General features: G+C 43.1%; 1 protein-coding gene across 1 annotated transcript in view; it reads right to left on the bottom strand.

The window, feature by feature from the left end:
* Positions 1-12,121, bottom strand: part of LRSAM1 (leucine rich repeat and sterile alpha motif containing 1) — a gene marked incomplete in the record, with an annotated part of 1,381,442 nt that overhangs the window by 735,231 nt on the left and 634,090 nt on the right. Inside the window, 1 exon segment of the mRNA XM_044058294.1 lies at positions 1,986-2,116. Within this exon segment, the coding sequence (XP_043914229.1) occupies positions 1,986-2,116 (131 nt within the window).

Here is a 12,121-nt window from a genome sequence, read left to right as displayed (position 1 = left end):
ATAATTTTTTAACCTGTTCACTTATCTAGCTAACAGATTGCATTAAAAACATACAAATAAATACAAAACTTTTTTAAACAATTTTCTTATGCATAGTAACCTTTAAAAGTGACAAAAAGGGACTACTGAAGGGAAAACAAACACTGTTGGCTAATTAGCAAACTTGAAGAGAAAAGCAGAAATAAAGGTGTCAAAGAAAAGCTGGATTTATAAATGGGACATGCCAGCTAATGCCAGGGTGGCACAGGCATGACATGCATGTTATCTTGTGCTGATTCCATGTCACAAAAATGCAAACTAAGTACTTGCATCTCACTAAATCTCAGATATGAAAACAAAAGTTGCTACAAACAACTTTCCAACTGTACAGATATAGACAATGATCAAAATAAACACACGCACTTTCTGGTTTTGTGGCATATAGAGACACAGACACACGCACTCCAGCTTTGTGGAGTACAGAGCCACTCACAGAGATGAACACAGACACACAACTTCACATTCCAGCTTTGTGATACACAAATATGCACACACCAGCTTTGGGGCTTACAGACAGACACACACACACACTCCAGCTTTGTGATGTACAGAGACACAAACACACACTCCAGCTTTGTGACGTACAGAGACACACACACACACACACACACACACACACACACACACACACACACACACACACACACACACACACACACACACACTCCAGCTCTGTGGCATACAGAGAGAAAGACACACATACTTACTTTCAGGCTTTGTGGTATAATATATATATATATATATATATATATATATATATATATATATATCTATATATATCTTCTTCTTCTTTCGGCTTTTTCCCGGTTAGGGGTCGCCACAGCGGATCATCTGTCCGCTCATGATTGGCAGTCGAGTTTTATGGTGTCGAGTTGCCAACCCGGCGCCCAACCTTCCACAGAAGGCACACACACACGCACACACTCACACCTAGGGCCAATTTAGAGTATCCAATCCATCTACTGCATGTCTCTGGGATGTGGGAGGAAACCGGAGCACCCGGAGGAAACCCACGCAACCACAGGGAGGACATGCAGACTCCACACAGAAGGCACCCCAGCCGAGTTGAATAGGACTGTCCTTGCTTGCTGACCTACTCAGAGAGGTTTCTGCTTGTGATAAGAACACATCCCTGGTGATGGGAATGGTGCTATAATCACGGACAGACTTCTGTTAACTTCAGCAGCTGAGGAGGGGGTCACAGCTAACTGACATTACATGTGATGGTGTGTGATATCACTAGCACCACTCAGTTAAAGCATACAAAAATAAAAATTCCCTGGACTGCAGTACTAGCAGGTCATTCCATTTCCCAGCATTACACCAGTGTGGTCCCAGCCCTGGTGGGTAGTACCAGGGACATGAGGTAAAAATGGTGCAGATTATAGTGCATAAAAATATGGGGGGGGGGGCACGCATGTACACAAACACACACACAAACACACACACAAACAAGCATGCAACTCTGCATTTAACAAGTTCTATCAAAACAAAACTCAAAGAACAAAACACCACAAAAGGCATTCCTTCCCCACCCTCCCCATTTGGGGGACATCACTCCCAATACTTAAATATTCTAACTCCACAGTTGCACAGCTGTGGGGAAGCCATCAACTCCATGAATTTCACAATTTGATAGCACCACTAGTAATTTCAACATAAGGGACAACTCCATGTTTTCCTACCCATCACTTGCAATGGACTTACATTGACAATGAAGCCTCACTGGAAGTGGCTTTGGACTGTGAACACACTTCCATTGTATACTGTAGGGAGACATTCACTGTTACATAAAACAGGCTGTGACAAGCACATGTAGTTAAGTATAACGACCAGCTATTATAATACTGCAAGAATACACCTTGAAGACTGATCACCAATTTCCCTTTAATATTCCAGGTGATCCTTTACCAGAGTTCTATTCTAAGAGTTGCTAGAGCACTTACCTGCCAGTTTGCCTCCTCCTGGATGCACTGGGAAAAAGCTGCATCGACACAGTCTTCAGGGCTTCCACCAGTATCACTCTCCAGCACTGGAAGAAGGTGCTGTGATGGTGGACTGTACTCAATGCCAGCCTCTAAAAACAAAAGAACGAAACTAGTTGAGATGTAGAATGTGAGCCCAGGATGACAACTCCATGGAAATAAGAACACAAATTAACTGAAGCTAAGATACTATATCAGCCCATCCACCATCAACTGGTACCTAGCAAGGCAGCAGAAGGGCTTCAAATGCACCTAATATTAGGAAGTACCCAAACAGCACCACCTGAAACTATACTGAACAGATAAGTAAAACCAATTACTACACCTCATTCACAACCACACTTGGACCTTGCTTTAAGCATGAATAACAGAGGTTACTCATACCTCTAATACAGTATTTCCAGAAGCTACTCCTGGGCTGAGATCTCAGGAGGGTACACCATCAACTCCATACTACAGTGAGGGCTTGAAGCTGTTACAAACTGATGGACTTTGTAATACTCAAAGTAAACAAGTAAATATATACAAACTTGACAGATTCAGAAATATATTTCATAGACCGTGTTTACAGCAAGAAAGCAAGCCATCTTTCTGAAAAACAAATGCAGAGTTATGGCTGGGAAAAGTGTCATCCTTAAACATTCCACTGCATCAAATGGTGTACATATTTCTACTTGCATATAAAATGCAATAACAGGAATTTGCCAAACAATCTGATTTTATGGTCTACAGAATCAAAGTAAACATTGGTCAATGGAGTTTTATTTTTGCACATCAGCCCCAAAGACCATATCGTCACTCCAGCAACAGACTTCACACCAAGTTAACAAGATGCACACAGTATTAAGCAATAAAAGAAACATAACTAGTGAGGCTGTAGACAAAGCCCAAAAAAAAACAAGAGGAAATATAGAAAACATGAGTTAATAAGAAAAGAAGCAAAAAAAGAAATAACTATTGGAAGGTGTTATGCAGTTCCAGGAGCCAAAGTAGCAACATTAGCCAGCTGTGTGCTTTACTTGGAATGAGGCCGCAACACTCCATGCACAACAAAACTGTGGGTGACAGTGAACAGGAATTAGAAATAGTGCTACAAGGTTAAAGACTGTACACAAAGGATAAGGACATGAAATTTGGAGCGACACTGTATACCCACAAGCAGGATAAACTGCAACATGAAAAAAACACTAAAGATGAGGGAGAGTTCAGTTCTGTGGAAAGCACAGTTGCACAAGTCCTACAAACCTGTAATAGTAGATGTTCAAATTCCCCACTGCCTCAGTGGCATTTTGGGTTATCTGCTAAGGTAACCCACTACTGGTCAGCTTTCAAAAGCTTAGACTGCCCTCGCTCTCTCTCTTCTCGAGACAGCTGATTGGTTGAGCATATCCTGAGAGTGAAGCTTTTATGCTATCACAGGGAGTGTGTGTTCAGTTTTTTTTTTCTTATACAAAGGACTAAGGTTGCCACCAGTCTGTTTTTTCCCCAGATGTTCCAGAAATAAAGCGCTCTGTCTGGTTGTCTGGATTTCACTTTGTAAATCTAGAATTTTACGAATTCTGTGTTGCTCTCGCCTTTACTTGAAGCTGACTGGTTAGCACAGCATAGCACTGCAAGCTCATGATAACCAATCAGCAGTGTCGGAGACCGAAGACGAGAATTCTGCACCTCACACGAGTGAGATGCATATTTAAGCAGCTCCATAACGTGGTCTAACCACCATTTTATGGACTGCCATGAGTCAACGATGACAGCAAGCAACACAATCTTTCTTCAACTGTGGTTATTAGGAGGGAAGGCAGCAAGTCTCAGAGTCAGGCTGTGTGTTTGTGTCTGTGTGTGTGCGTGCATGTGTGTGTGTGTGTGTGTGTGGTAGTTATACTGTCTGTGCACAAGCTCAAACAACTGTAAGCCCTAACTACTAAGCAGAGATTTGTTGATTCAAGATGACTGAGTTGCAAGCCAAGTACATTTGTAATTTTAATTAAATGAAAACTTAGAATTTAGAAATGTTTATTTTTAAAAAATAAAAACTGTGTACTTCTAAATCATGTCTTTTAGCAGGTTGGTTGGACCTTAAGGGTTTTTATTTCTGCAATATAATAGTTTTTACATGCGTGTTCAATCTGAGTGAGTGCTTTACTTAATTTATAGTTGATTAGTTTCAAAATTAAATATATTTTTATTTTAATATACATTCATACATTTTAACATATTTAGGAGTATTTTTTATAATGGGTTTATTTTCTTAATTTGATATTAATTTTATCACCACATGACCTATTTGGTATTATTTAAATCTTAACTTGCTATGAATTAACGGTTTTGAAGTCGTCCCGATGGTCAGGGCAAAAGCACTTAGCCACTGACCGCTGTATCAGTGTTTTTTAAAATTTTTTTTTAGTTTACATCATCTTATTCACTGTGTGGCAATAAAATTTTCTTTCTACATATTCAGCCTGTTTAACTTTTGGAGGTTGTTACTGACACTACGTAAGCCTTTTTTTGGAGTTATTACTGCAAAATGAAGTGCTATTACACATCGTTTCCTGTGACAGGCTGGTTACAATTTTTTTCCATTTTTTGACATTCTGTCTGAACAAAGTAATATCGGCATATAAAACTGATTCTGACTTTGAAAAAAAGAAATTATACACAGGATAATGTCCCATCTGTGTTGTCCATTTTCACTCTTCCTCAATGGATGGGTTTGCATCAGACGCTCAGATCCGATTCAGCTGTTACACTAGCTCGTATCCTCTGAAACTCAAGAGCTCCTTTCTTACCCACAATGCACCATCCCCAACATCCCTCAGATCCTATTTACAGTTTGAGAGAGAGAAAAGTACAGTTTTGTACCTACCATAAATGTAGATGTCTGATAGATATGCAACTGCAGTCATAGCATATGGGTTGTCCTGCCTCAGGCAGCCCTCAGTCGGCCGGATTCCAAAGTCTGGGTCCGACGTCGGCTGATGTCGCATTTCTCTCCGACGTCAGGGCGGCTGGAGTATATAAGCATCAGCCGACGCCATCTTCTTCAGTGTTTCTTGCCCCAGATGCCAGGTGCCCTCTAAGGAAGGCTGTAATCAAATTGGAAGACAAAAATAGGTTTCCAGACAACAAATAAGCAATAAACAGATACACCATAACAGATATCCCCAGCTAAGGATAACAGGGAGAGGAGTGGACCCAAGGCATAGAGGGGATGGAGGGAGGGAAAACCCGACTGCAGTTGCATATCTATCGGACATCTACATTTATGGTAGGTACAAAACTGTACTATGTCCTTCAAGAATGCAACTGCAGTCATAACATATGGGTTGAATACCAAAGCTTAGCTGGGGGAGTTGGTATGCTCTAAGAAAGGGATGGTGTAGCTATCAGTCCCTGCAGGACTGCCGAAGCAAAGCCTGCTCTGGATCTGGAATATAAAGGGAGGTTGTAGTGCTTGGAAAATGTATGCATGGAGCTCCATGTAGCAGCTTCTAGAATGTCTTTTGTAGGCACCCCTCTTAAGAAGGCTGTAGAGGTGGCTGTAGCTCTGGTGGAGTGTGGTCTGACATTGGCTGGCACACTCTTTCCATGGAAGGAATAACAGAATCTGATGCAATGTCCAATCCATTTTGAAATTATCTGTTTAGAAATTGCTTTTCCTTGTACTGCAGGGGCGTAAGCTACAAAAAGCTGGTCAGACTTCCTACTGGTCTTGGTTCTGTCTAGGTAGTAGCGAAGCTGTCTGTGCATGTCCAAGGTATGCAACAGTCTTTCCCCTTTGTTCTCAGGATTAGGAAAGAAAGTAGGCAGGTGAATTGCTTGATTTAAGGCAACCCTAGATACCACTTTTGGCAGAAAGGTAGGGTTGGTTTGTAAGGAGACCCTGTCTCTGTGAAAGGTTATGAACGGTGGTATTGCCATTAAGGCCTGTAATTCCGAAACCCTTCTTGCTGAGGTAATGGCCAACAGGAAAGCTGTCTTCCAGGAAAGAAATTGTAAATCCACAGAAGCTGCTGGCTCGAAGGGAGGTAAAGTAAATTTTTCTAGAACAAAATTGAGGTCCCAAGCTGGTACTGGTGCCTTTCTTGGGGGCTTTATATTCTTGATTCCTCTAAGAAATTGCCTTAACAAAGGATGTGAAAACACAGGTGGGTCAGTGTTGTATCTAGCTGATATAGCTGAAGCATGAATTTTTATGGAAGAGAATGAAAGTCCTTTATGCAGCATATCTGCCAAGTATTCCAGGATGAGAGGAATGCTCAAAGATGAGGCATCATGACCCTTGTTGGTATTCCAAATGCTGAATCTCTTCCATTTGGCTGAGTAAACTTTTCTGGTGGATGGTCTGCGGGCTTCTGTTAATATCCATTGAACTTCCTTGGAGAGAGGTAAATCAAGGTTATTTATGGGATTTCCCAAGCTGTCAGCTGTAGCGTCTGGATGTTGGGATGAACTGTCCTGAAGTTGTGTTGAGTCAGAAGTTGGGGCCATTGTGGAAGGGCCCAAGTTTTGTTGTGACATATGCTCCGTAGTAGTGGGTACCAGTGTTGTCTTGGCCAGTCTGGAGCTATTAGGATCCCCTTCGGCTTGTCTGCTTTGATCTTTAATAACACTGTGGTCATCAGTGGCAGAGGTGGAAATGCATAAATTATCAGGGTGCTCCAGTTGAATGAGAGGGCATCTGTTTTCCATGCTTGTGGATGATATGTCCTTGAGCAGAACTTTTGTAAGTGATGATTGAGGTGGGAGGCAAATAGGTCTACGTCCGGCCTGCCCCATGTTGATGTGAGTCGTAGGAAGATGTCTGGATGTAGCCTCCATTCGTGGGGGTCTAGGAAATTCCTGCTTAGACTGTCCGCCAAAACATTGTCTTTGCCTGGAACAAACTGGGATTGTAATTGTATGTTTAGGCCCAGTGATTTTTCCCAAAGATTCATTGTCAGTCTGCAAAGGGGGTAAGAATGAGTGCCCCCCCTGCTTGTTTATGTACCACATCACTGTGGTGTTGTCTGTCTGTATTAATAGGTGGCCTTGTTGAAGTTGTTGCCCAAAGGCCTCGATGGCATGCATTACTGCTAACATTTCTTTTTGATTGATATGCAGACGTGTTTCCTTTGGAGACCATTGTCCTTGAATACATCTGCCTTCCATGTGCGCCCCCCATCCAAGGTCTGAGGCGTCTGTGGTCATGGTCTGTGTTATCTGAGGCTTTTTGAATGACATACCTATGTTTGACTGGCTTGCTGAGGCCCACCATAGAAATTCCTTTTGAAGACATGGAATGAGTGGGATATTTGCTTCTAGGTTGTTGCTGTGTTGAGACCATAAGCTTTTTAAGTACCATTGAAGCTTTCTCATGTGTAGTCTTGCTAGTGGAACCATGAGGATGCAGGATGCCATGTAACCCAGGGCCTGTAGGAAACTCCTTGCAGTCATTTGGGTGAGCTTTGCTAAACTTTTGAAGTAATGGGTTAACTTCTTTTGCTTGTCTTCTGTCAGGTAAGCCATTTGAGAGGCTGTGTCTAGTTTGGCTCCTAAGAAGGTTATTTGCTGGATGGCTGAAGTCTTGACTTTTGAAAGTTGACTGTGTATCCCAGAGCCTGTAGAAAGTGTATGACATAATTCAAGTTTTTTGTCAAAGTTAGTTTGTTGTCCGCTTGTATGAGGCAATCGTCCAGGTACGGGTAGATTTGAATCCCCTGGAGCCTGCAATGAGCAATTACTGATGCCAGGCATTTCGTGAATACTCTGGGCACAGTAGATAAGCCAAATGGCAATGCTGAGAATTGATAATGCTCTGGCCCTGCAAGAAATCTGAGGTATCTTCTGCAGCTGTGTCTGATAGGGACATGCAGTTATGCCTCCTTGAGGTCCAGAGTAATCAGCCAAGACCCCTTGCCCAGCATGGGAAGGAGTTGCTGTAGAGTCAGCATTTTGAACTTTGGTACTATGAGGAAAGTGTTTAAAGCGGATAAGTCCAGTATTGGTCTCCATTGACTTTCTTTTCTTGGAACAAGGAACAGTCTTGAATAAAACCCCTGGCCTTGTTCTTGTTGTGGAACTTTTTCTATTGCTTTGATCTGTGCAAGCAGAGAAATTTGCTTTATAGCCTCTGCCCTCTGATTTTGTGGAAGGTTTGGCATGCCTTGTTTTCTTGGCAAAGTGTGGAAGTGGAACCTGTAACCGTGGTCTATAATGTCCAAAATCCATTTGTCTGTTGTTAGTTTGTGCCAATTTTTTGAAAACAGAGATAACTTTCCGCCCAAAGGAGCCTCTGTTTGCTCCTTGGTTAGTGGAACTAGAGGAAAGTCATTGAGATTGTCCCTGCGGGCAGGAGAAACCCCTGTGTCACTTCTTTGGTTTGTTGGTTGCCATTGTCGTCCCCTGTAGGATCCTCTGTATTGGCCTCTTCCTCGGCCACGCCTGTTTTTGCCCCTTTGTGATCTTTCAGGATTAGGAAAGGACCAGTTTTTAGAAGGCCAGTTCCTGCTGAATCTGGGTGGCTGAACCTGAAGGAAATCTTTTACTGTCTGAACTGACTTGGCTTTTTCCTCAATGGACTTTAACACATCTTTAGCATTAGCACCAAAAAGCTTGTTCTTTTCCAAGGGTGCGTCAAGAAGTTTTGCCTCAACATAATCTGGTAAAGGTTGTTCTTTCAACCATGCATGTCTGCGAATGACCGCCCCTGTCATAGCTGCCCTACATGAAGCCTCCAATGCATCCTATCCACACTGTAGAAAGTGATTGCTAACCTGTTGAGCATTATGCACAGTCTCCTGCAAAGACTTCCTATCTAAGGGTTCAGGGGAGGCCAATGTTTTCTGTAAATCATCTAACAGGAAATCCTGATATTGAAACATGTGAAAGAGACAATTGAGAGCTCTCATAGATAAAGTAGTGGAGGTGTAAACCTTCTTCCCCCATCTCTCTAAGGACCTTGCTTCCCTGTTAGAAGGCAAAGGATTTTTGGAGGTGGTAGCTGAAACCCCTTTAGGCCCCTGGGAAATTGTTTCTAAATCAACAGCATGGGCCTTAAAGAAATGAGAATGGGTTTCTGGAACCCTATAGTATCCGTCAGGCTTGGCAGGGGCAGGAGGAAGAGTATCAGGGGTGAGTCAGAATACAAATCATCCAAAACATCAAGCACAGGAGGTATAGCTAAGGGTCTGTGCTGGGGCTTTTTAAGGAAGGTTCGAAGGCGCTTTCTGGAATCAGAATATTCCTGGCCTTGCCACTTGAAATGCTCCCTCATGGAATGCAGAACTTCCCCAAAAGAAATATCCTCAGGAGGGGAGGCTGAGGGAATGGAGTCCTCTGCATCTGGATCCTCATAGGTCTGGAAGGGCTCTTCCTGGCTTTCGGAGCGAACAGAGTCCTCAGAATCTTCATCTGAAGGAAGAGGGTCAGAGGGTTCAACCCTGGGCCTTTTGTCAGGAGGAGGCTGGGATCCTCTCTCAGGATGGGCCTGGGAACCTCTGATCAGGGAAATTAAATCTGCTGCCATAGACATGATTTGTGTTTCAGGAGTAGGCTGAGGTAAGGTTTTAGCAGTAAGATGCTTGGACTTGCTGGCTGCCTTAGCACGTGTGTAGGCCTTGATAGACATGGACATGAGAGGCCTAGCTGCTCCACGTGCAGGAGTGACCTTATCAACAGCAATGGTCTCGGGCATTTCCTCGGTTTCGGTATCCGGAGGAAAATCAATAACTGGCGGAGTGGTCTCCGGTATCGGTAAAGCAGTGTCTTCGGTTCGGAGCGGTGGAATAACAGACTCAGAGGGAACCGGGGCACTCGCGGTTAGTTTAGTCGTGGTGTTGGTGGAAGATGCGGGCCGAGGATGTCGGTCCCGGTCTTTTCGTTTCTTAGGAGTCTGCGTTGTCGGTTGTTCCGACGGCATTGTATAATGAAATTTGTCGCCAAAGAAGTCTTCTGCGAACTCCGCCCGGCGCCTGAGAGTGCGCTTATTGAAGCGAGCACAGGTGACACAGGCCGAGACGTCATGGTCTGGGCCAAGGCAAGGGAGGCAGTAAGAGTGGAAATCCTTATGAGGTATTTGTTTACCACAAGACAAACAATTATTTACTTTTTCAGTAATTTCTGACATCGGCTGAGGCAAGAAAAGGTCCCCAACAGGGTACTTAGCTTTTTTGATGACTTCGGTTTCGAAGAATACAGGAGCTGACCGACCGGCACTTGCGAACTGCTTCATTCTTCGGGCACCGCGCGGCAAGAAAGACTGAAGAAGATGGCGTCGGCTGATGCTTATATACTCCAGCCGCCCTGACGTCGGAGAGAAATGCGACATCAGCTGACGTCGGACCCAGACTTTGGAATCCGGCTGACCGAGGGCTGCCTGAGGCAGGACAACCCGTATGTTATGACTGCAGTTGCATTCTTGAAGGACATCTATAAAATAGTTGCCATAACTGGAGTTAAACAACAAAAGGGACATATGGTGTCCTTAACAGTCTAATTCCTTCAGAAGTCAGTTGTGATAAATGGAGGGGGAATGGAGGTTGGGGAGCTGAGGAAGAATGAAAATGGACAACACAGATGGAACGTTATGGTAAGTACACAACTTCTTTATGTGATGCTGTCAATTTTCATTCATTCGTCAACAGATAGGACAGGGTCCCCAGCTACCTGAATTCCTGGGTGAACTCTAAGGAAGGATATGCCTGAGTACAGTTGAGTCAAAGGCTGCTCTTCCACTCAAGACTAGATCTAGTTTGTAATGAGTGACAAAGGTATGTGAATTTGACCAAGCTGCAGCCACACATATATAATCCACGGATGCTCTAGACTGGAATACAATGAAAGTAGTCATAGATCTGGTTGAATGAGCCTTTAGTGGCTTAGGTAAGGGGGGATTCAAATTGCTGCAGACAAATGAAATGCAATCTGCCAACCATCTAGCTAGAGTTACCTTTATAACTGATTCATCCAACTTGGTTACATGCAAAGGAAACAAATAGTTGATCTGTTTTTCTGACCTCTTTTGTTTTGTGCAGGTAGAAACGTAACTGCCTGTGAACATCCAATAAGTGCAGTATATAATCTATTATTTTTAGTTTAAGAAAAATACTGGCAGGGTAATAGCCTAGCTAATGTTGGATTCTGACACCATCTTAGGTAGGAAGGAAGCAGTGGTACGTAAGGTGTCCCCTATCCTTGCATAAAATCAACTATGGGATCTTAGAATAAGTTCAGAACTTCAAGCTTTACCTTCTATCAGATGTAATTGCAACTAAAAAGACAGTTTTATAGGTGATAATTTTTAAATCGTATTTAGCTGCAGGTTCAAAGGGAAAATGTGTAAAGACTTGCAGTACCACATTTAAATTGCATGGTAGTATAGGATCCTTATAAAGTGGTCTAAGTAGAAGGATACCTTTCAAAACAGATTTGCACATTTTAGAGGAACCCAAGGATGAACTCTGAAACCCCACATGAAAGTTAGAGATGGCTGCAAGTTGAACTTTAATAGTCGATGAACTAGCACCCTCATTAAATAAACTCACTAAAAGTTCAAGAACATAATGAATTGGGGTGAAGAAGGTATCTACCTGATTCTGCTTTGCCCAATAAGCAAATCTTCTCCTTTTACTTCTGTAGAGTTTCATTGTAGAGAGTTTATGGGAAGAAAACAGTAAAAACGAACAGGCAAAGACAGCGTAGGTTGCCTGGCTATTAATGGAATTGGAGAAACCACGCAGTCAGTTTGAGATGTCTGGGTGAACCATGCCTGTCGGGTGAGACAGAAGGTCTGGAGCTGGATCCAGAATCTAAGGTGGGTACAAAAGACAAAGCTAAAGGAAGGGGAACCAAACCTGTCGAGGCCAGTAAGGTGCAATGAAAATGACTTTGCTCTTCAACCTGGCTGCTTTCTGAAGGAATTTGGGAATTAAAGGAGTTGAGGGATAAACATACAGAAGACTTGGGGGGCAATCGTGGAGTAAAGCATCCCTCGCCGATTTCCCCGGTGGGGGGATTAGGGCAAACAAGCTACTGTACTTGTGCAGGGGAAATGCAAAAAGATCGCAACAAGACTGGCCCCACTGATGGAAAATCATGCCCATCACTTTGTTGAGAGACCA

The sequence above is a fragment of the Protopterus annectens genome, chromosome 16.part0 (genome assembly GCF_019279795.1).
Source record: "Protopterus annectens isolate FY-2018-M chromosome 16.part0, PAN1.0, whole genome shotgun sequence".
In the NCBI taxonomy this organism is placed as follows: domain Eukaryota; kingdom Metazoa; phylum Chordata; order Ceratodontiformes; family Protopteridae; genus Protopterus; species Protopterus annectens.
The sequence above is the reverse complement of the archived record's forward strand: the minus strand, read 5'-3'. Positions and strand labels throughout refer to the sequence as shown.